At 42.7% G+C, this 25,658-nt stretch overlaps 1 protein-coding gene across 1 annotated transcript in view; it reads right to left on the reverse strand.

The window, feature by feature from the left end:
- LOC136878998 (scoloptoxin SSD14) overlaps positions 1-25,658 on the reverse strand; it is a 437,789-nt gene that overhangs the window by 356,425 nt on the left and 55,706 nt on the right. Inside the window, exon 2 of the mRNA XM_068228921.1 lies at positions 15,050-15,153. Within this exon, the coding sequence (XP_068085022.1) occupies positions 15,050-15,141 (92 nt within the window). The 5' untranslated portion in view covers positions 15,142-15,153. The remainder of the gene's footprint in view (positions 1-15,049; positions 15,154-25,658) is intronic.

Here is a 25,658-nt window from a genome sequence, read left to right on the forward strand (position 1 = left end):
CTTCTGTTCTGTCAGTGATAGTCACCGCAGACGAGTGTGGCGTCGGCGTGGAGAAAGGTCAAATCCGGCAGTAACTGTGGAGCGCCCTACCGCTAGACAACGCGGCATCATGGTTTGGGGCGCTATTGCGTATGATTCCACGTCACCTCTAGTGCGTATTCAAGGCACGTTAAATGCCCACCGCTACGAGCAGCATGTGCTGCGGCCGGTGGCACTCCCGTACCTTCAGGGGCTGCCCAATGCTCTGTTTCAGCAGGATAATGCCCGCCCACACACTGCTCGCATCTCCCAACAGGCTCTACGAGGTGTACAGATGCTTCCGTGGCCAGCGTACTCTCCGGATCTCTCACCAATCGAACACGTGTGGGATCTCATTGGACGCCGTTTGCAAACTCTGCCCCAGCCTCGTACGGACGACCAACTGTGGCAAATGGTTGACAGAGAATGGAGAACCATCCCTCAGGACACCATCCGCACTCTTATTGACTTTGTACCTCGACGTGTTTCTGCGTGCATCGCCGCTCGCGGTGGTCCTACATCCTACTGAGTCGATGCCGTGCGCATTGTGTAACCTGCATATCGGTTTGAAATAAACATCAATTATTCGTCCGTGCCGTCTCTGTTTTTTCCCCAACTTTCATCCCTTTCGAACCACTCCTTCTTGGTGTTGCATTTGCTCTGTCAGTCAGTGTATATGCAGGCGGCTAACGAATGAAGGGACCGATTATCTCTCGGTATATGGAGATCCCCTATACCAAGTGCCAACAGTCTCTTTGAGAGTGGATGAGCGGGTATGGATAAGGGCACTCTATTGTCCTGGGGACAAGAAATTGTTCACAAAGGCGGAGGAACCAGTTTGGTCAACGGCATTTGGATGCAGAAGGCAACGGGAAACCACTGCATTAAATATCCTGAGAGATATTCCAATAAATCCACATGGCATGGCTGCAACGTCAAGATCGGAGCTGGCCGTGTGGATCGTCTACCTCCGTTTGGAGACGACGGCCTAAGAAGAAGAAGAAGAAGAAGAAGAAGAAGGCTTACCCTAGCCCGCAATACATTCTTAACAGGTTGCTAAGCGACTAACACTTTCATTAGTATTCTGATATATGTGGTTTTCATCCACAGTAATGCCATTGCATTCAAGCATGTTTGATTTCTAACTGTGAATCCAGAGAGTATACACTTCTCTGTTGATACTTTTTGATTCTCTGACCTTCCCCAGCTTCTGAATATACTCAAGAGATGGCAGACTGTTCCTAATAACTTATATCCGGCTAAGAGAAAACAATCGACGTACGCAGAGACTGGAAGATATCAAGTCGACCAGCCTTCCGTATGAACATTAACAAAGCGCAGCATCAAACATTTGAAAAATTGGGTGTCTCCTTACCCGAACCAGTATTCAGCCACGGCTAATTTTGTGTTGCACTACCTCGGTCAATATCGTTGGAAAATGTTTAAATCCAGATACAGCCGAATGGTAGAAGTATAGAGAATATTGTATGGAAACGAGTGTTATAAACTACATTGCCGGAATTGAATGTTCATAAAACTATCGAAAAGGGCAGGCAAAATATTATGATGGCGACAGGCATAGCAAGAAGAGTTATCCGACCTATTTATAATGATTTCTGCGGAACAGCACGGGTCCACTAATAATAATAATAATAATAATAATAATAATAATAATAATAATAGTAATTAAAAATAAATAAATGGCGTATGGCTTCCGGAGAGGCCTGGTGCAGGTCTTTTTCTCGTAGACGGCCTATTAGGTGACCTGCATGTCTGTGAAGATGAGGGTCCTACCTAGGATGATTTCTAATGCTGAATACGCCACACACACCCAGTCCCCGAGCCATTGGAATTAACAAATTAAGGTTAAAAGCCCCGACCCGGCCGGGAATCGAACCCGGGACCCTCTGAACCGAAGGCCAGTACGCTGACCATTCAGCCAACGAGTCGGACAATAGTAATAATAACAGAACTGTGTTTTCGTTAGAAGTGTTTCGGTTAACAGAGGTTCTGTTGTATTTTTATCTATGTGATTATAATCATCTACTTAAATTCCTGTCATACAAAATAAATATTACATCCATGGTATATGTACCGGGCGGTACACCTCTACTCTGTTTATTAAAAAGTTGCGCCAGTTGAAACTCCTCTGCTGGAGGAAGTCTGAACTTTATTTACCCTATTAATTCTCTACCTTCTCAGAAGATGTCACTACCTGGAAATTTTTGAGTTTGTGAACTGTGTCATTTTTGATGTGTTTTTGTTTTGCTTGAAGTAAGAAGTGTGAACTTTCTCTTCTAGAGGACATTACTGGAGAATTACAATAGTGCAACCTAGTGCGAAGAAAAAGAACCATTCCTTGGAGAAAATTTTATTTCAAAAGTTTGTTCCTTGTTAAATTTCTTTCTGCCATTGTTTAAGTTGGTAATATTTACCCCTTTCTTCCCCTTGTTATGAATGTATCCAATCCCGAATTTCTTCTATTAATTTCTGACCAATCTGGTGTATCTTCCCCCAACTTGAATCTGCTGCGGGATCCTATCCAATAAAAAGTTTGAGGGAGGGTGTTTTCATTCCCCTAACGACTAGAATCTTCCGCGAGGGTATTTAAACTGCTGATTTTAGGGTCTCCGGGCCACTTTTGTTCCATCTCTCAGTGTGTAAAGTACATAGCAGGAGGCGGGAAGCGCCTCTTTCTTCACCAGCTGTTCAACTCCAGGTAATGGCCTCTTAATAACATCTTTTCTTGCTAGAGTCGGCAGTTTAACTCTCGCGGCGGGTTCTAGGCCTTCCACCATGTAACTTTCCTTTAAAATGTAAAAACAACTGGTATCTGTTCTATCTTTTAAAGCTACATCCTGGGATAGAGAGTGCTAACCCTCTCGAGCTCCCATTCATATTGTTTGAGGTGAACTTATTTTTCTCTACCTATTCTTCGTTAATGTAAAACAAATGGTTCTATTCTTAAGTCACCTCTTTAGTATGGGATTAGCCCCTGCATTAATGGCCTAGTGCCAAGTAGGTCTTAAACAAAGTGTATTAGGAGTGCAAGTTCGCCTCCTCTCAAATTGTGATTTTAGAGGTCATTTAATTAACATTATTTTCATTTAATAGACCTCAGTAGGTTGGGTATTTTACCCCTGTGTATATGTCCTGAGAGGAAAGCTTGAAGGTAGAGTTTGGTGTGGCCTTGTGATAGGCTTACAATTTTGAGAGCGGATCGCTCTTTTGAAATTTGTTCCTGTATGCCTCGTGCAGGCTTTAATGTGTAATGTTTGGAGCAAGTGCTCCTAGGTATGAATGGGGTTTTCTGCCCCTCTGTTAAAATTTGTGCTTGGGGTAAAACTGAGCTGATTGCTGGAGTCAGGGCGCGAAGCCCAAAACCTGTAAATATTGTAACTACCCTTTTTGCTACTTTGTACCTGCCATGTTTGTTATTGTTTTGTTTTGAAAAGAAAATATAACCTGGTTAAATTTTAAATTAATTTTACATTGCACTATAATTTCGTAGCTTGAAACCCATTCACACCCGCACCTTCTTTTACGCATAACTACCGCTAAAACACGGTAACAGTATATATTGATTGTCGCAAGAGGGATAACCCCCAAGGGCTCTCAGCTTAGGGATATGAGTTGGCAACCAATGGACGCCGAGCTGAGTCCCGTACTGCTTCTGTTCGCTTGCCCCAACCTCCGCCCTTTCACTTCTAATTCCGACGGTAAGCCCTAATAGGATTGCGAGTTCCAGGGAATAGCCCTACTGTTTCTTTAGCCGGTACCTTCCTTTATGAAGGTCGGACCGCTTCCTCTGTTAAGAGAGGAAGGTTCCCTATTCTTACAACAATAATCACTATCACCACTATTTTCGGTAAGAGCAGCATACAAGTAGTTAGCACACTGGTTGGGTATTCGTGAGTATGCGAAATATATGCTCCAGCATCCATCATTTCATGTTATGTTATGTTATGTTAAAGTTTTGGCTGACTATCTTATAAACCAAACCAAACCCCGTGGCACTACAGCCCTTGAAGGGCCTTGGCCTACCAAGCGACCGCTGATCAGCCCGAAGGCCTGCAGATTACGAGGTGTCGTGTGATTAGCACGGCGAATCCTTTCGGCCGTTATTCTTGGCTTTCTAGACCGGGCCCGCAATCTCACATTCAAATAGCTCCTCATTTCTAATCACGTAAGCCGAGTGGACCTCGAACCAGCCCTCAGGTCCAGGTAAAAATCCCTGACCTGGCCGGGAATCGAACCCGGAGCCTCCGGGTAAGAGGCAGGCACGCTACCCCTACACCACGGGGCCGGCTGACTATCTTATAACCTGTAAAAAAAGAAACTTCTTTAAGGTTGAATGATGGTCATGTTACGTTATTTGTAAGTAAGTAATTTCTTAAACTAATACTAACGCAAATTATTCCTTGTAGATAAAACGTTGCATTCATTTAGGCACACTTACCTCAATTGCTTTTCATCTAATTACTATCAATTTTCTATACAAACTAGGAACCGGTGATGTCAGATTAGAGGCCTGTTTCTTCAATTAATTTTTGACTATAGTGAAATAGTTTTGAAATATTTCTTTTGTAATTTTTTGGAACAACTTCTCATTTTTTCTCATCTTGCTACTCTATTTTAGAAAGTATTATAGATGTGTGTGTGTGTGTGTGTGTGTATGTGTGTGTGTGTGTGTGTAAGGTAGTGTAGAAAATATTAGCCCTCTAGATTTGATGTTTTTTGAATTTTTGGTACCTAAACTTTGAAAACATATAGTTACAGGAAACAGTTTCTTAAGATAATGGATGTTATAAAATCAGAACTTTCTAGTAGCATAATTCGCAATGTTTTTCTGGCTTCCTCTTCCCTCTTCTTAATCAGAATCGCCTTTCCACTTCCGGCTTCACTGATCATCTGCTTCCCGTACACGAGTCTTCTCAATTTGAGTACCAGGTATTCTTCACTGTGGAGATCTCGCATTCTTCACTGTAGACCTGCTCTTCAGCGCTCAGTTTACAACCATTCGTGAATGAACTACGGACCGCCATGTAATGAACACAGCTGAAGTCAAAGAGCCTGCTAGCTCACACATTGTAATCAAGTGTCTGGTCACATACCATCTCTGCCACACCAGAGAATAATGGTCAAATAATTGCATCAGAAAGCCAAGGGAGAGAGAAAGGATTAGAAATCGGCTGGTTGTGTAACGCATTGCTAAAATAACAACACGAATTAGGTAGCAGTGTTTTTGTTTGAATGCCAGATACTTGCAAAAATGTATTATTAAAGAACGGTCTGCATTCATTGCGTGAGCTGAGGCGATACTACAGTAATAATTTCAACCGGCGCGAGACCTCGCGCTAGATACTGTACCTACGTTTAACATACTATTCTCAAAATAATTTGGTATTGCTAGGTTTAGTGAAATGAAACAGAAAAGTTTAGCTTCTTCTTCTCCTTCTTAATCTATTCACCCTCCAGGGTTGGCTTTTCCCTAGGACTCAGCGAGGGATCCCATCTCTACCGCCTCAAGGGCAGTGTCCTGAAGCTTCAGACTCTGGGTCGAGGAATACAACTGGGGAGGATGGCCAGTACCTCGCCCAGGCGGCCTCACCTGCTATGCTGAACAGGGGCCTTGTGGTGGGATGGGATGATTGGAAGGGATAGACAAGGAAGAGGGAAGGAAGCGGCCGTGGCCTTAAGTTAGGTACCATCCTGGCATTTTCCTGGAGAAGAAGTGGGAAACCATGGAAAACCACGGAAAACCACTTCGAGGATGGCTGAGGTGGGAATCGAACCCACCTCTACTCAATTGACCTCCCGACGCTGAGTGAACCCCGTTCCAGCCCTTGTACCACTTTTTCAAATTTCGTGGCAGAGCCCGGAATCGAACCCGGGCCTCCGGGGTTGGCAGCTAATCACACTAACCACTACACCACAGAGGCGGACAACCTTTAGCTTAACGGAGGTTTCATATAGCTTCGAATGTTGCTCTGCTTCTTATTCCCTGTCACTGCAGGTACTATTTTTGAAATTACGTTCTAGTAGGTCGGATTCTAGGTGTTATCGGATATTCCGTGGCTATAATCACGATATCAACAGTCACGTAAAATTCTGAGCTTGTTTGTGTGTTTGTTTTCATTCTCCTTTCGCCCCTTCTGAGGAGATAACTTGGTGAATGGAGAACCGTAATTCATTTCATTTTTTTTTTTTTTTTTTTTACAATTTTGCTTTACATCGCACCGACAGTGGGGTTCGAACCCACCATCTCCCAAATGCAAGCTCACATCTGCGCGCCCCTGACCGCACAGCCAACTCGCCCGGTGAACCGAAATTCGGTATATATGAACAGTAGATTAAGTTTACTATGTTTGAATGTAACTGGTAGCAATATTTGAACGTACTAACAGAGCCATGCGGTTAGGGGCGCGCAACCGTGAGCTTGCATTTGGGAGATAGTGGGTTCGAACCCACTTGTCGGCAGCCCTGAAGATGGCTTTCCATTGTTTCCCATTTTCACACCAGACAAATGCTGGGGCTGTACCTTAATTAAGGCCACGGCCGCTTCCTTCCCACTACTAGCCCTTTCCTATCCCATCGTCGCCACAAGACCTATCTGTGTCGGTGCGACGTAAAACAAATTGTAAAAAAAAACACTCACAATAAATTATCACTAAACAAAATAAAATAACAAAACAAACAAAAAATCTATAGAACTACAGTCCATTGGGCCTTGACTAACCAAGCGACCGCTGCTCAGTCGGAAGGCCTGCAAATTAAGAGGCGACACATGGTCAGCGTGATGAATTATCTCAGCCGTTATTCTTGGCTTTCTAGACCGTGGCCAATGTTTCACCGTCAGATAACACCTTTATTGTTTTCACGTATTGAGTGGACCTCGAACCAGCCCTCAGATCCAGGTAAACATCTCCGAAATTGCCAGCAGTCGAACCCGGGGTCTCTAGGGAGAGGAAGGCTCGCTACCCTTTTAGAGCGCGAGTCGGCGCAATAATCCTCACCACCACCCCCATCCCCACCCCCACCCCAAATGACTCTTGTACTCTTCCAGAAAAAAGGTATGTTAGTGTTAGTTCTTGTTGTTGTAGGGTTTTAACGTCACTCTAACACATTAAAAGTTGCCAGCGACGCGATAGGAAAGGGTTAGTAGCCGTTGCCTTAATTAAGGTACAGTCCCAGCATTTGCCTGATGTGAAAATGGGAAAACACAGAAAGCCATCTTCAGGGCTACCCAAGGTCGGATTCGAACCCAAGATCTCCTGAATGCCAGCTGATAACTACATAAAATGCAGATATACTATTCAACGTCCAAATTGTAATTAATTGCTATTTTTGCTTGTTGAGATACAAACTAGTTCCACTGATGGTCATAGTGAAAGTATTCGTTCTCGAACTCGCTCGATTTGCTTAAATTTTTTCGAGTTTCGTGACTTTAGTAGAATTCGCAAACTGGTATAAACTGAATGCATTAAAGAATCATTATAAGTTATCGAGTAGAGAAACTATTAATTGACTTTTTGATGGATGGCTGTCTGAAGAGTGAATTTCGTGTAATCTCTGTTATAAACGATATTTGTTCATTTGAAGAGGTTGTAGAGATAACGCGGTATATTAGTTTATACAATGTCTTATGTGTGTAAGAATTCCATTTAGATAGCTGTCCATGTTCTTGAAGTACCTTATAAGGCCACAGCCGCTATCTTCCCAATCAATCCTTGCTTCGTAGAAAAGCTTCATGTGTTGGGCCCGGATGTTTACGACAGGTCATATTTTTTCTTGATATTCTTTCCATGGAAAATATACAACTTAAGCATGATTTTATCTACAGTGACTAAAAGTAGGCAATTTTCACGGGTCATATAAAGTCATATTTTGTTTTTAAACAATTTGTCATTTCCTAGTAATGTTTCATATTAAGGTCATATTTACCCTTGACCGACTCGTTGGCTGAACGGTCAGCGTACTGGCCTTCGGTTCAGAGGGTCCCGGGTTCGATTCCCGGCCGGGTCGGAGATTTTAACCTTAATTGGTTAATTCCAATGGCACGGGGGCTGAGTGTATGTGTTGTCTTCATCATCATTTTATCCTCATCAAGACGCGCAGGTCGCCTACGGGAGTCAAATAGAAAGACCTGCACCTGGCGAGCCAAACCCGTCCTGGGATATCCCGGCACTAAAAGCCATACGACATTTCATTTCATTTCCCCTTGAACTTTCGTATTTTTGTTATATTTTTATCTTTTTTAATTCTATTTTCCCATACTTGCACTCGTCTCAAAGACGCATTTTTGACATCTCCTAATTGTTATCTGTAATTTCTTACAATTATTTTTCATAGAAATATATGCGTAGGACCTATGCGAATTAGGACGGTAAGCTGTATAGAAAGACACAGATGATAGGTAGAAAGCGACAGAAATGTGAGCCCAAATTGAACTATAATGATTTGACGAATTTCAAATATGCCCCAACAACATCCTGCGATGTTGAACGGTCTTTTCCCTGTTACAAGTCAATGTTGCGTGAAAATAGTAGATCATTCCTGTTTGAAGACTTTGAAATATATGTTATTTGTTATTGTAAATCTTTTGGATCGCTCATCAAAATGTGACATTTATTTCATTCTGTGCAGAGTCGAGAGTTACGTCCGGATTGACTATTTAAATAAATTCTAAATACCGTATAATAATAATAAATATAATAAGGCAATTTATTAATATTGAATGTGCTAGATTTTAAAAGTATATTTTCAATACAATCTTAAACAGCGGCAAGATTTCGAAAATGTTACCAACAAATTGTGAAGTCATATTTATTGTCATATTTTAATACTTTTTAGGTCATAAATGTTTACATATTTCTAACATTTTAAAGTCAAACATCCGGGACTTAATCATAACTCTTAAGTAGGTCGCAATCTTCGGGGAGGCACCTTTTCTGTCCTTGTGTTTTTCTGCTGCTGAATATGCTTCCCCAGTCTGGTACAGTTCATCTCATGCCAGACATAATTATATCAATGTTATTGACTTTACGTCCCACTAACTTTTTTTTTTGCGGTTTTCGGAGACACCGAGGTGCCGGAATTTAGCCCCGCAGGAATTATTTTACGTGCCATTAAATCTACCGACACGAGGCTGACGCATTTGAGCACCTTCAAATACCACCGGACTGAGCCAGGATGGACCCTGCCAAGTTGGAGTCTGAAGGCAGGTAGATACCGTCCTCAATGAAACCTGCAGGTTGATTACAGGTTGCTTAAAGCCTACACCGGCAAATAAGCCCTATTACCTGGCTGGAATAGCACCACCCTATGTACATACAGAAGTGACTGCCGACAGGGAGAGGGATAAAGTGGAACAGAAGAGCGCCCACCCGGACATAGTCCTCCTTAGCAACGGCTCAGATCCTGAAAGAGCTTCCTGAGGACATCTGAGGTGCACAGAGAAGGCAAGGCTGGGGTTATGGAAGAAGAGAACCCCTCACCTCCGCGGGTGGATGCCCCCAGCCGAGCAGTTACCACCTCGACATAAGGAAAGCTGGCTGGTGTGATGTCCCTGAACAGGCTGCTATCGATGATCCAGAGATAACTTTAAGAGATGGGGGTTCAGCACAAGTGACACAAGGTGTAAATGTGGACAAGAACAAACCACGAGCCACATGTTTCAGTGCCCTCTGCACCCAACATCGTGATCAGAGGATGATCTACAAGCTACTCCGAGTGCACTGGTCATTGCAAAATACCGGGCATGTGTTGTATGATCGCACATTTTTTGTGTACTTCAAACTGATTTTTTTTTTCAATTTGCTTTACGTCGCGCACCGACACAGATAGGTCTTATGTCCAACTCCATGGCTAAATACTGTAGTTAGCGTGCTGGCCTTTGGTCGTAAGGGTCCCGGGTTCGATTTCAGGCAGGGTCGCGAATATTAAATATCATTGGATAATTTCTCTGGCACGGGGGCTGGGTGTATGTGTCGTCTTCATCATCATTTCATCCTCATCACGATGCGCAGGTCGCTTACGGACGTCAAATCAAAAGACCTGTACCTGGCGAGCCGAACATGTCCTCGGACACTCCCGACACGAAAAGCCATGCGCCATTTCATTTCAGATAGATCTTATGGCGACGATGGGAAGAAACTGCCTAAGAGTGGAAAAGAAGCGGCCTTGGGCCTTAATTAAGGCACAGCTCCCAGCTTTTGCCTGCTGTGGAAATGGGAAACCATGTGAATTTGTAAGCGACTCTAGTACAATAATAATAATTATTATTATTTTAGCGTATGGCCTCCGCAGGGGTCTGGTGCAGGTCTTTCGAATTAACGCCCTATAGACGGCACACACACTCAGTCCCGGAGCGATCGGAAATAACGAATGAATGTTAAAATCTCAGACTCGAACGGGAATTGAATACAAGATCATTCGTACAAAGGGCCAGCATGCTAATCATATAGGCATGGAGCCGGAGGGCCGCAAGAAACAGTGACGCAAAACCAAGACTGTACTGCTTCCCTTCATCAATTTTGCAGATTCATACGGGCGTGCTCCTGATATCAATTTGTTGTGGGTGGAGTGAAGTGTTTGTTGTGTGCTGGTCGGAGTATGGTGACGCAGCATGCTCTTCAATGTTCAGTTCACAGATACATATTGACAGAGAGGACAGAACGTCATCAGAAGACATGGTTTACAAGTGGATGTCTCCTCCTTACTGCCGCTCTGGAAGGTCAACAGCACTCTACCTTTGTGATGACAGTAGTGCCAGATCCTAGCAAACAGAGCAGCAATACCAAGGTCAATCTACCTCATTCGGTAGAGCATCGGCAGCAAATTATGAAGTACATTTGGTCATGAAAACTAAATATTGAACGAAAACAACAAGTGTTTAAGGTAGGAATATTCTTCGTAAATATTGTCTACTGCAGTGACAGATACGCTAGGACCCTTGTGACCGGCTCTCACGTGTGCTCTGTGAGAAGTTCACGTGACTCTGGTTTCTACAATGGGGAGACGTGCTGGGTCTGAACGTGAACTGTGTTATTGATGAAGGAATATGGTTTGTTAGAAGCCATACCCTTCAGTGTTACCAAGTAAGCGTTATATATAAGCCTGTCCCAATACACGATAAATAAATAAATAAATAAATAAATAAATAAATAAATAAATAAATAAATAAATAAATAAATAAATAAATAAATAAATAAAAGTTGTTTCGGTCATCGGTTCATGCACTGGTTTCGTACAGCTCTCCATGTCACCCTATCCTGTAATAACCTTCTCGCTTCTTCTTAATTACTACATCCTAGTCCACACTATTCCGTTTGCCATATTCATGTCTTGTTCTACCCCTACCACTCTTACCGATTAAATTTTCCTCAAAAACCAACTGCACAAGTCCTATCTCTTCTTGTGGTCAAATATCGCCAAATCTTTCTTCTCTCACCAATTTGATTCAGTGTCCGACTCGTTGGCCGAATGCTTGGCCTTCAGATCAGAGGGTCCCGGTTTCGATTCCCGGCCGGATCGGGGTTTTTAACCTTCATTGGTTAATTCCAATGGCCCGGGGGCTGGGTGTTGCTGTCCCCAACATCCCTGCAACTAACACACCACACATAACACTATCCTCCACCACAATAACACGCAGTTACCTACACATGGCAGATGCCGCCCACCCTCATCGGAGGGTCTGCCTTACAAGGGTTGCACTCGGCTAGAAATAGAGTCACGAAATTAATTAATTAATTAATTAAAATTCGGTTCAGTATCTCTTCGTTCATGATTCCATCTACCCATTTCCCTTCAGCATTCTTCTGTGAACCACATTTCAAAAACTTCTATTCTCTTTCTTTTTGAGCTAGTTATTGTCTAGGTTTAAGTTCCATACAATGCTACGCTTCAGACCAAAGTCTTCATAAAAGTCTTTCTAATTCCTATGTCAATCTTCGAAGTGAGAAAAAAAAAGTCCTTGCTTGCCTGAGATAGTTTGCATTTTATGTCCTCCTGACTTCTGCAATCGTTAGTTATTCTACCAGCGAAGTAATAATATTAATTTATTTATTTTAAGACTTAATTTCCTAATCTAATATTTCCCGCATCACATGTCTACTGCATCATATTACTTTTGTTTTGGATATATTTATTTTCATCTTAGACTCCTTCTCCAAAACTGTGTCGTATCATTCAGAATTTTTTTGAGATCTTCTGCAGACTCCGAAAAAACAATATCATCGGCAAATCTCAAGATTTTTTGATTTCCTCTTCTTAGAATGTGATTCTCATTCCAAATTCCTCTGATTTCCTTTACCGCCTGTTCTATACAGACATAATTATATGCATATATAATTTCCTTTACCGCCTGTTCTATACAAATAATTATATGCATATATAATTTCCTTTACCGTCTGTTCTATACAAACATATAATTATATGCATATATAATTTCCTTTACCACCTGTTCTATACAAACATATAATTATATGCATATATAATTTCATTTACCGTCTGTTCTATACAAACATATAATTATATGCATATACAATTTCGAAAATCAACTGTGACTGAAATCTAACTACTTGTTCCAGGTTCAAGCCCTCCTAGGTTTCTTTAGATTTCATAATTATTTTACTCTTTGAAATGCTTCTTTTCATATCGTACTCACTGTAGTGGTTAGTGTGATCAGCTGCCACTCCCTGGAGGCCCAGGTTCCTTTCCCGGCTCTGCTACGAATTTGGAAAGTGGTACGAGGGCTGGAACGGGGTCCACTCAGCCTCGGGAGGTCAGCTGAGTAGAGAGGGGTTCGATTCCCTCTTCAGCCATCCCCGAAGTGGTTTTCCTTGGTTTCCCGCTTCTCCTCCAGGGAAATGCCCGGATGGTAGCTAAGTTAAGGCTACGGCCGCTTCCTTCCCTCTTCCTTGTCTATCCCTTCCAATCTTCTTCCCCCCCCCCCACAAGGCTTCTATTCAGCATAGCAGCTGGGGCTACATGGACCGTGTACTGGTCCTCCTCCTCAGTTGTATCCCCCCACCCAATGTCTCACGCTCCAGGACACTGCCACTGAGGCGGTAGAGGTGGGATCCCTCGCCGAGTCCGTGGGAAAAACCAATCCTGGAGGATTAATAAAGAAAGAATGAAAGAACAAACTCACCGTATTTGTTTTTAAGCTCCAGATGTTAGAAAAAGTGGGGTTTGTAGGCGGCCTGGGCTCTAACGGAAGGACGTGCATTCGATTCCCCGTCTGGAATCAAGTAAATTATTTTGAAACGAGATTTTCACTTCCAGAGTGTCACACGGTCTTGAGGTTCACTCAGCCTGGAGGAAAATAAGTGAGGTCGTCCACAAGGATTTTTTTTAAACTTTGCTCTACATCGCACCGACACAGATAGGTGTTACGCCGACGCTGGAACAGGAAAGGGCTAGGTGTGGGAAGGAAGCGGATGTCGCCTTAATTAAGGTACAGTCCCAGCATTTTCCTGGTGTAATAATGGGGAACCACAGAAAATCAGCTTCTCGGCTGGGGTTCGGACCCACTGTCTCCCGGATGGACGTTCACAGCTCGGTGGTAGGTAGTTATAAATGCAGGGAGTAACAATACGGCATGGTCATACTTTCAGGACACATTTCTCACATGTAGAAGAATCCCGCATGCGCTTGAGTACTCTTATCAACGCTAACGGAGGGTATTTTGAACATGTAAGAAAGAGTTTCATGTGGAATGCTGGCACGTTCTGTTCCTGTGTCTTTCCCATGATTAATGTAGAGTTGTATAAAATGAGTTTTAACGTGGAAATAAAGCGTTTGCGGATCGATGTTCATATGACTTATTTTCTTCTTCTATGTGTGAGGAATATGTCCGACTCATTGGCTGAATGGTCAGCGTACTGGCCTTCGGTTCATAGGGTACCGGGTTCGATTCCAGGCCGGGTCGGGGATTTTTATCGCCTCTGATTAATTATTCTGGCTCGGGAATTGAGTGTTTGTCCCAACAATTTTCTCTTAATATTCAGACAACACACTACACTACCAACCACCACAGAAACACGCAATAGTGATTACATCTCTCTATACAGGATTTGTATCAGGAAGGGCATCTGACCGTAAAGCGGGGCCAAATCCACATGTACCGAGCTCGATAGCTGCAGTCGCTTAAAAGCGGCCAGTATCCAGTAATCGGGAGATAGTGGGTTCGAGCCCCACTGTCGGCAGCCCTGAAGATGGTTTTCCGTGGTTTCCCATTTTCACACCAGGCAAATGCCGGGGCTGTACCTTAATTAAGGCCACGGCCGCTTCCTTCCACTTCCTAGGCCTTTCCTCTCCCATCGTCGCCATAAGACATATCTGTGTCGGTGCGACGTAAAACAAAACAGCAAAAAAAATCCACATGTGCGACATAGTTGACACCCGCGACCACACAGGTGTGGGAAAATCAGTAGAAAAAGAAGAAGATATGTGAGGAATATGCGTTGAAACTTTGACTTACTTCGTTGTTACACCCTTAATAGCCTACTTGTTTTGACTAAAAGATTAATTATTCTTAATCTTTCCTGGCCGTGTATATATGCCCTTAAAACGCGCACTCTCGAACTCACTCAGTCCGACTCCGTGGCTAAATGGTTAGCGTGCTGGCCTTTGGTCACTGGGGTTCCAGGTCGATTCCCGACCGGGTCAGGATTTTAACTTCGTCTGGTTAATTTCTCCGGCTCGGGGGCTGGGCGTTTGCGTTCGTCTTAAATGTATAAGTTCAATTCATCAAAGTCAATTCATATTTAATAATCAGAAACATACAAAACTTGTAGCTGGCAAAAACATATTTTAAAAATTCAGGGTCGGCTCTTCTGACTCGGAGAAAGTATGTCCGACGTTCTAGCACTTCACTTTACCTTAAGGCAGCCTCAGCAGTTCGTTTCTATTTTAGACACCTTCTTCCTCTCTTCGGCTCATCAATGGCAAGAGCTTTCTGTACTAAATGGTGTTCATTTCTTCTTCTAAAAAATTATAAATAGTGGAATTTTATACAAGTACTCACATCCAGGGTCGGCGGGATCTCTCAGCAGGCGACTGCAGGGAGTCGTCCCATTCGGGGGCTTCCTCAGTCAGACACCGGGTGAACTTCGTCATGGTCTTCAAATTCTGAAACAATACACACAATATATTTAACAATGTCTGTGAAAGTCATACGGTCAACGTGCTTTTCGGCTCTCATTACCACCAAATACAACAACAACAACAAGAACAATAATAATATGATAGGATGATGATAATGTTTGTTATTTGAAGGCCTAACACCTAGATCATCCGCCCCTAATGGTACGACGTGCAACGAAATGACACGATAATTAAAACTTCGAAATTTGTCCACTGACTATAATCTAAAACGAATGATGATGAACAAGATGGCCATGAATCCAAAACATTCAGTAGATCGAATTCATAATTTTTATTTCCAGACAATCCAGAGATAATGCTTCTTGTCCAAGGGGGTCCAAAATCCAGGCCTCTCATAATAGTTATCATTGGTAAAGCAGAACCATGGTGTTCTTCCTATAGCGGTACTAATTACAAGTAACGTTGACTCATTGTGTTCGTCGAATGGTGGTACTAATCACAGGTAATATAGACTCATGGTATGTCACACAATGGCACCACTCACAGGCAACGCAGACCCATGGTGTTCCTCACATAATGGAACTAATCACAGGCCACGTATACTCATGGTATTGTTCACACAGTTACAATGCAAACCCACGGTGTATCACACATTATGCTAACACTAACAGGCAACACAAACCCATGGTGTTCCTTACATAATGGTAGTAATCTCAGGCAACACAGACCCATGGTGTTCCTCACATAATGGTAGTAATCTCAGGCAACACAGACCCATGGTGTTCCTTACATAATGGTAGTAATCTCAGGCAACACAGACCCATGGTGTTCCTCACATAATGGTAGTAATCTCAGGCAACACAGACCCATGGTGTTCCTCACATAATGGTAGTAATCTCAGGCAACACAGACCCATGGTGTTCCTCACATAATGGTAGTAATCTCAGGCAACACAGACCCATGGTGTTCCTTACATAATGGTAGTAATCTCAGGCAACACAGACACATGGTGTTCCTCACATAATGGTAGTAATCTCAGGCAACACAGACCTATGGTGTTCCTTACATAATGGTAGTAATCTCAGGCAACACAGACACATGGTGTTCCTTACATACTGGTAGTAATCTCAGGCAACACAGACCCATGGTGTTCCTTACATAATGGTAGTAATCTCAGGCAACGTAGACCCATGGTGTTTCTCATAAAGTGGTACTACTCATAGATAACGCAGACCCATTCTGAACACACTGGAACCGGTGAAATACACATGATGTCATCACAAGAAACGCCCAGACCCGAAGTGTTCCTCACATAATGGTACTGCTCTTATGTAACGTAGACCCATGGTTTTCCTCGCAAGGTGGTACTAGTCAACCCATGGTGTTCCGCACGTAATGGGACTAATCACGAAGTCTCGTGTTACTAATAACCCTTGGTCGCCCCTTTTAGTCGCTTCTTATGACATACAGGGGATACCGTGGCTGGTGTATTCTTCGTCTGAGTACCCCCACCCACAGAGAGAGAGAGAGAGAGAGAGAGAGAGAGAGAGAGAGAGAGAGAGAGAGAGAGAGAGAGAGAGAGAGAGAGAGAGAGAGATCCGATACTTCAAAAAATGAAGTACCGGACAAAGAAATACAATGACCACGAAGGGCGTGAAAATGAAATACTCCCTAGGCCCCGAATGCTCTAATACCGCCAGGGTCCGAAAATAAATAGAGTTGACCAAGGGAGGACGGACAATAGATGAAAGTGAGGAGCCTGGCACAAGTAAGTGGAAGCCATACCAGGACTCAGCTAAGGGTCGCACCGACACAAATATGTCTTATAGCAACGATGGGATAGGAAAGGTCTACGAATGGGAAGGAGACAACTATGGCATTAATTAAGGTACAATTTCAGCACCTGCCTGGTGTGGAAGTGGGAAACCACGGAAAAACATCTTCGGGGATGCCGACAGTGGGGTTCGAACCTACAATCTCCCGAATGCTGCGTGACCCTAATCGCATCTCCAACTCGCACGGTAAACCTGGTTAAGATAGGGCTTCCCAGTACCAGTTCTTTTTAAGGCATCAACCACCACCACCACCACCACCACCAGTCTAGAGGAATTAACTGGACACGTCTAAAATTCCCAGCCCGGTCGGTAATTGAAGCCGGTGCCCTATGAATGTTAAGCCAAGGAAGGGGACAAAATCAGAACTACTATTATTGTTGTCTATCCCCATCACACGTATTGTGAGCCTTCTTGTTGAGTCACTAATATGCATTTAGCGAGCGCTAAATCTTGTTATCAAGTCCTTGTTTACTTGCACCAGTCGAGCGTGATGACTTCATTTCGCAATTCAAGGTCTTAAAAAACAAGGAGGGTTCGAGAAGTAATGAAACACCAACAGCTTCTCAACAATGGAATGCTTATGAAAATGGAACGCTTGAAACACTGTTGTGTTTAACACTTTAACACGAGGACAGAAATAGACTCAACAGTCTAAAAGCAAACTACATCCACCTGTTACCCACCCCTATTGGGGAATCGAAATGATCGCTCTCCAAATCAGTTCATTACCGAGCGAGTTGGCCATGTTTTTTCCGTGGTTTCCCATTTTCACACCAGGAAATTTTGCTTTATGTCGCACCGAAACAGATAGTTCTTATGGCGACGATAGGGTAGGGAAGGGCTAGGAGTGGGAAGGATGCCGCCGTGGCCTTAATTAAGGTACAGCCCAGCATTTTCCTGGCGTGAAAATGGGAAACCACTGAAAACCATCTTCAGGGCTGCCGACAGTGGGGTTCGAACCCCCTACCTCCCGAATGCAATACATAGTATTTCAGGACAGGGAGTACAGATGGTGTGTAACAATCCCCGGCGCAGAGTCCGCTGTGCTCATGATGATGATATCCGGGACTTCTTTTATTATTAGTAAGTCCAGCGTCTCCTTAAGAATTGTCCCTCTAGAACCAATCATAAGCCCAATGCCTGCCCATTTTTTAATCTCATACTCTTACCGAGATCCTCAGTGCATGGTTCATACACGGATTTCTCCTCATACACTAATCAAGGCTGCTGTTCATTTTCCTCTAATCTTATAGTGGATTCAATCACCATACCTGTACCTTTTACTCTGTCTATGACAACATGCAAGTGTGCATGTAAGCTTTGGGAAAGTATTCTTTCTAATTAGACATGTTTGCGAAATTAATAACTGGTTTGATAGAAGGCAGTTTGGGTTTAGGAGAGGTTATTCCACTGAACCTCAACTTGTAGGATTCCAGGAAGATATAGCCGATATCCTGTATTCAGGAAGTCAATTGGACTGTATCGCGATTGACCTATCTAAGGCATTTGATAGGGTAGATCATGGGAGACTACTGGCAAAAATGAGTGCAACTGGACTAGACAAAAGAGTGACTGAATGGGTGGCTCTGTTTCTAGAAAATATAACTCAGAAAATTAGAGTAGACGAAGCATTATCTGTAATCATTAAGAGGAGAATTCTTCAAGTCAGTATTATTAGACCTTTATGTTTTCTTTTATATATCAATATGTGTAAAGAAGTGGAATCAGAGATAAGGCTTTTTGCAGATGATGTTATTCTGTACAGAGTAATAAATAAGTTACAAAATTGTGAGCAACTGCAAAACGACCTCGATAATGTTGTGAGATGGACAGCAGGCAATGGTATGACGATAAAAAGGGTTAAAAGTCAGGTTGTGAGTTTCACAAATAGGAAAAGTCCTCTCAGTTTTAATTGCTACGTTGATGGGGTGAAAGTTCCCTTTGGGGATCATTGTAAGTACCTAGGTCTTAATATAAGGAAATATCTTCATTGGGGTAATCACATAACTATGATTGTAAATAATGAATTAAAGGGTACAGATCTCTGCACATAGTTATGAGGGTGTTTAGGGGTTGTAGTAAGGATGTAAAGGAGAGGGCATATAAGACCCCAACTAGAGTATGGTTCCAGTGTATGGGACCCTCACCGGGATTACTTGATACAAGAACTGGAAAAAATCCAAAGAAAAACAGCACGATTTGTCCTGGGGGATTTCCGACAAAAGAGTAGCGTTACAAAAATGTTGCAAATTTTGGGCTGGGAAGACTTGGGAGAAAGGAGACGAGCTGCTCGACTAAGTGGTATGTTCCGAGCTGTCAGTGGAGAGATGGCGTGGAACGAAATCGGTAGACGAATAAGTTTGAGTGGTGTCTTTGAAAGTGTGAAAGATCACAATATGAAGATAAAGTTGGAATTCAAGAGGACAAATTGGGGCAAATATTCATTTATAGGAAGGAGAGTTAGGGATTGAAATAACTTACCAAGGGAGATGTTCAATAAATTTCCAATTTCCTTGCAATTATTTAAGAAAAGGCTAGGAAGACAACAGATAGGGAATCTGCCACCTGGGCGACTGCCCTAAATGCAGATCGGTAGTGACTGATTGATTGAACAGTATCAGCGCGTCTTGTGGATTCATTTGTGGAAAGGATACTTGTTAATAAACTTTATTGATTTTACTTCCCACTGACTACTTTTACGATTTTCGGAGACGCCGAGGTGCAGAAATTTTGTCCTGTAGGACTTTTCTAACTCGCTAGTAAATCTGTCGACATAAGGCTTACGTATTTGATAACCTTCAAATACCCGCGGACTGAGCCAGGATCGAACCTGCCAAGTTTATGGAGCGCCTCATCTGTGTGAACCACTCAGCCCGGCGTGTTTAGTGACAATTTTGAATGCTAAGATCATACAAGTTGCACAGAAGCATTGACTTTCAATTTGCGTTATAGTAGCAACGACTAAATCAAACGGGTCAGAGAAATTACGATGTTGTCAAGGTTATCTATTAACTGGCGCATAATGTCCGACTGAACCTACTATTTCGGAGCACGAGGCAATTTGTTCTCTCCCGAGCTTCTCATATTATCTCCGAGAGAGTTGCAAAACAGTTGTATACTACAAGCTACAGGGAACATTGTTGTTTTCAACGGCATAATTATCATCCATATACACCACTTTAAATTATTATCTCTGTACAGGTGTTTCAAAAATACAGGGCATAATTTCAGGGTTGGATTCCTCAAATATAGAGAAGGAAAAGTCTATATAAACATGAGTTCGAAAACGCGTACTTTTCGAGATGTCAGACTGTCGTAGACTAGAACCTTAGGTGTTGTGGGCTAGATGTACTCCGGTCATTACCTTACAAGACGTGTTAAAAATGCCAACCTCTTGCCATACTACAGGCTTACAGTATACTCGAACATACTCTAATATGCCCGGTGTTGTGCGTACTGTTTGAGAGGACCTTACAATTCTGCTGTGAAGTGTTGCTTCATCCTGCGCAACAGTCGCGTGCACCAAAGACTTTGCTTAAACCTCCACAAAGAAGTCCAACGGATTCAGATCAGGTGATCGTGGAGGCCAAGAAAGTACGCATTTCCGGATCTATGTCCATATACGTCTTTCTTCTCTGTATGCGAGGAATCAAACTCTGAATTCACGCCGTGTATTTTTGAAACACCGTTATATATATAAAAGCGAAAGCCCTGACTCACTCTGTACTAATTCTCACACTTCCAACGAAGGTAAAGGATTGAAATTTAGCACAAGTGTTTCTTACAGCCCAATTAAGAAAAGTAAGGATGTTTTATTCCGATATTTTGCGGTTAAGAATTAAAAGATAACGCAGTATTCCATGCGAAGAACGGGCATTCAGCTAGTTGAAAACGAAAACCTGAACAAGTAAATTATCAGTTCATCGTTCCCATATCTGACGATGGCGCGATTTTCCTAGCCCGCCTGATTTAGCGGCTGCTCTTTTAAATTCGCACTGAAGACCTTAGTTGAGTAGATGTTTTTAAACTGAATAGTAGTGTAACTGTCACTTCGGCGTGTTATAGCTTTCTCGTGACAATTCGCTGCAGTCTTCTCAGGGGTGGGGGAACTCGGCATCGAACATTAGAAATGTCCTTTTCTATACGAAACTAATAGGAGGGTTCGTAATAAGCTTAAGGCAGGACCAACACCTTTGGGATTCCAAAACATGTCCTTTTTCCATTTTTTTCCTGAATTAAGAAATATCTTTTTCAAATCAGTTTTGGAATTTGGTAGAGGACCAACACCCACGTTACCCTTTTAAATTGTAGAAGACCGAGCAAATGGCCGTGCGGTTAGAGACGCGCAGCTGTGAGCTTGCGTTCGGGAGATAGTGGGTTCGAACCCCATTGTCGGCAGCCCTCAAGATTGTTTTGCTTGGTTTCCCCATTTTCACACCAGGAAAATGCTGGGGCTGTACCTTAATTAAGGCCATGGCCGCTTCCTTTCCACTCCCAGACCTTTCCTATTCTATCGTTGCCACAAGACCTATCTGTACAGGTGCGATGTAAAACAGATTGTTTAAAAAAACATTTAAAAATGTACATGCTTTGTAACACGTGAGTGAGTTTATCGCCTTTTTCTGTATTTTTCGAATCTCTTTCGCTGATAACTCCCGGCGTTTTCAAAATACTCAGTTAAAATTGTGTACTTTTCTGCAGTGTGTAAGGGTGAACAACCCGTAGTAGAACTGAAGCTCCATCACATAAAGTTCAATTTTAAAAACATTGCGGAATTTCGAACAAAATGTTTGTGCTTAAACAACTCGATAAAAAATATTAATAATTCAAATAATTCACTTGTAGAGATACAACAATGATAGGTAGATTTTAAGAAGAAACATTGAAACATTCTCTCGTTCTTGTTTCTTAATCAGTTTGTCGTCCAGGGTTGCTTTTTCTCCTCAGACTCAGCGAGGGATCTCATCTCTACCGCCTCAAGGGCAGTGTCCTGGAGCGTGAAACTTTGGATGAGGGATATAATAAGCGAGGAGGACCAGGGTACGTCGTCCAGGCGCCCTCACCTGCTATGCTGAACAGAGGCTTTGTGGGGGATAGGAAGATTGGAAGAGACAGGAAGCAGCCTTGGCCTTTTGTTAGGTACCATCCCGGCCACTTTTCAATTTTCGTATTCATAAATGTTTTAAGGAAAATAGCAAATGTGTGTACATTATACAGCCGCCAATTTGAATACCTGATGTTCTGTAATGGCATGCACTACGTAATTTAATTTCGTGTGGCTATTTCTAGCCGGGTACAGCCCTTGTAAGGCAGACCCTCCGATGAGGGTGGGCGGCATCTGCAATGTAGGTAACTGCGTGTTATTGTGGTGGAGGATAGTGTTATGTGTGGTGTGTGAGTTGGAGGGAAAGCACAATAACCCAGCCCCCGGGCCATTGGAATTAATCAATGAAGGTTAAAATCCCCGACCCGGCCGGGAATCGAACCCGGGATCCACTGAACCGAAGGCCAGTACGCTGACCATTCAGACAACGAGTCTTACATGCACTACGTGACATTTATATACATACATACAGTCATATTGGGGAAGAACTGAATATTTTCCTCATCAAATTTTATATTATTCACTTTTTCTGCTGCTGAGAAAAAAAGGTGTCATTAACTGTGCTTTTTAGTAATGAAAGGTGTTGGTCACTCCTTAAGATCTGGCTGTTCACGCGGAGGGTGGAGGTTTAGATGCGGAGATGGAAAATCACATGAAAAATCACTTGGCATCAGGACCTTAAAATCCTGACTAAAACAAAAAATGAGCCAGTTATAACTGGTATACGCTCAGAAAGTTTTGTATATGAACCTAAACTGAAGTAGCAGGGTCACCGACACTGGTGGTATTGTTTGGAATTGTGCAGTGAAGAAAGTGCTTATTTCAGGTGTTCATTCAGTAAGGTCCCTGTCACGATGATTCAGGGAAACTCGGAACGGAAGTGGTCAGCTCTTATTCTAAGGAATGCGCACACTCCTCCAGCTGTAGCATGGACATTTAAAGTGCAATCAAAGGTATTCTAATATTCTAAAAAAAATCTTCCTTATCTATTGACAATATTGATACAGAATGAGTCGGAGATTGTTTACTCCGAAGAATGAGATACATGTTGTAACAGAGTTAATTGCTTCTACAGTCAAGGCCGTCCATTGAGTACTTTCGTGGGCGTGGTAAAATTACCATTCATTATCATTAAAATTATCACTGATGTTCACGTTCAGGGTCCATACCGTAAAACGTTACTAAATAAGTCTCTTGACTTGAAGAGCGCTGATCAAAAGTCGACAATGGGCAGTTACGGCGAAGATGAAAAACATCATCACATGTAGCATTTACTATAAACCACCTAATGAACTTCCGGCCAACGCAGTGCAGACTTTGCTTCCTTAGAATAACGTCGGCATGTACTGTGGTTCAAGTCTTACGCACAACATACTTATTTTGTAACGTGACTGTACTCTGAAGTCCCCACACCAAATGAATGCTTACACGTAGTCATTTTCACCAAGATTCCTGATCGTGGTTGCACAGTCAAGAGCTCAATAGTTTTTGTGTCCTGCAGCTTCGAAAAAAGGTATCATGGCAGACACATTACCATGCCTAAGATTGTATGGAGGATAAAGTGTTATCTCCTTCATCGAGTAGAGGAGCTTGATAAAGCAAATGCTAAATTATATCCACAGAAGTCAGGTGTGCAGAAGCCCTGGACGGATGGGATGTAAAATGTTCCCAACTACACGCAAATTTGATACGGTGTGGGACAAACGTGTTTGGATCTATTTCGGGCTTGGCGAATATATTGGCTATTTTCTTCTACAACTTGCTTTACGTCGCACCAACACAGGTATAATAGGTCTTACGGTGACGATAGGTTAGGAAAAGGCCTAGGAGTGTGAAGGAAGCGACCTTAAATAAATAAATAAATAAATAAATAAATAAATAAATAAATAAATAAATAAATAAATAAATAAATAAATAAATAAATCTTATTTTGTTCTTTATCGCTTATAACCTTTGAACTAATTATTTTTCTGCTACACGATAATAACAAGGCATGTTGTTTCGCACATTTTATGTAAAAACCGTGTTTAACTCATTTAATTATGGATGTCCTTGTATGAACAGTACGTAGTAGTCAGTGGCGGCGATAAGCTTGTGAGGGGCCCATGACTGTTTCTTAATTCAGTAGCTGAAGAGTGATTTTACACATTGATAAAGCCACAGCAAAGTCTTACTTGCATTACAGAGGGTTATTCCAAACTTAAGCCGTCGTAGTGGAGAGCTTCTATCATCAATAGGAGTACGGTTGTTATTTCTGAAAGAATGTGGGTTTCTTAACCTACTCCAATAATAACCATCCCTTGCTGCCACTCACAACAATCAACAAGGTTTTTGAAGTAATAATTAGCCAGTTCTGAGAACTCAGTAGTCAGAGAAGATGCGATAACAAAGACATCCTCTTTACCTAAACTCTAAATACTGAAGTTTCGAGCCTGTTTATAATTCTCGGCAGTCAGTGTAACTAAGTAGGCTTTCGATGAACGGTTGAGTTGTAAATTATTTGTTCCTAGGAACGAGATTATTTAATAATAATATTATTTGCTTTACGTCCCAATAACTACTTTTACGGTCTTCGGAGACGCCGAGGTGCCTGAATTTAGTCCCGCAGGAGTTCTTTTACGTGCCAGTGAATCTACCAACACGAGGCTGTCGTATTTGAGCACCTTCAAATACCACCGGACTGAGCCAGGATCGAACCTGCCAAGTTGGGGTTAGAAGGCCAGCGCCTTAACCGTCTGAGTCACTCAGCCCGGCACGAGATTATTTCTTAATATTGTGACAGTCAGCGTGTTTTGGTTACTGTCATTGGAATATGCATTTCGTTTGTTCGTTCGTTCAGACCGCTCTGTTCTGTTGTACGTAACTCAGAAGTGAGAGGATTGGCAAATCCAAGCAACACGAGCCGGCCAGCTGGCTTATCTCCATGACAATTGCAGTGGGTCCTCCCACGTTTTCATGGCTAGCATGCCCCCTACTCCCTTCTCCTCACCCAGGCAGGCATCAAACGGACCTCCCCCTAAGAACTGTCAGAATGCATCTTTCAATTTTACGACTATAATTACACCAAGTGAAGTTGCAAGTTGCACAATAAGAAACAGAACAAGACATGGCAACCCAGCGCATCATTCCACGCGGAGTTGACAAGAAACTGTCATCCAGCATTTTTCGGTTTTCATTGGATACTGCAGGGCTCTCACTGATGAGTCAAATAATATTTTCTCCTAGTCTATTCAAGCTGTCATTGGCACGGCACAAGGCAAGAAACATCAAAGCCGCACCGCGCGTAGTGCTCGCTCCTGTGTTAAGTATAACTCGTAAGGAAGCATGTGTCAGTGGACAGGTCATGAACACTCCCAGCAACTTCATGGATTATACACAACAGAGCCTATAGTCAGTGGACAAAAAAGTAGGAGGGAACAAACAGCCCCAAAGGTAAAATTTACTCAATGATCGAACAGAATCCCCCGCGACGACCTTGGTCGGCACAATGGAACACTCAACGACGATTCATCCCGACAATCACTCGAATGCGATTCAATCACGGAAGTTTTAGAAGCCACTTTTATCGCATCAACGTAGTGGACACACCG

This window comes from Anabrus simplex, chromosome 8 (genome assembly GCF_040414725.1).
Source record: "Anabrus simplex isolate iqAnaSimp1 chromosome 8, ASM4041472v1, whole genome shotgun sequence".
Lineage (NCBI taxonomy): Eukaryota > Metazoa > Arthropoda > Insecta > Orthoptera > Tettigoniidae > Anabrus > Anabrus simplex.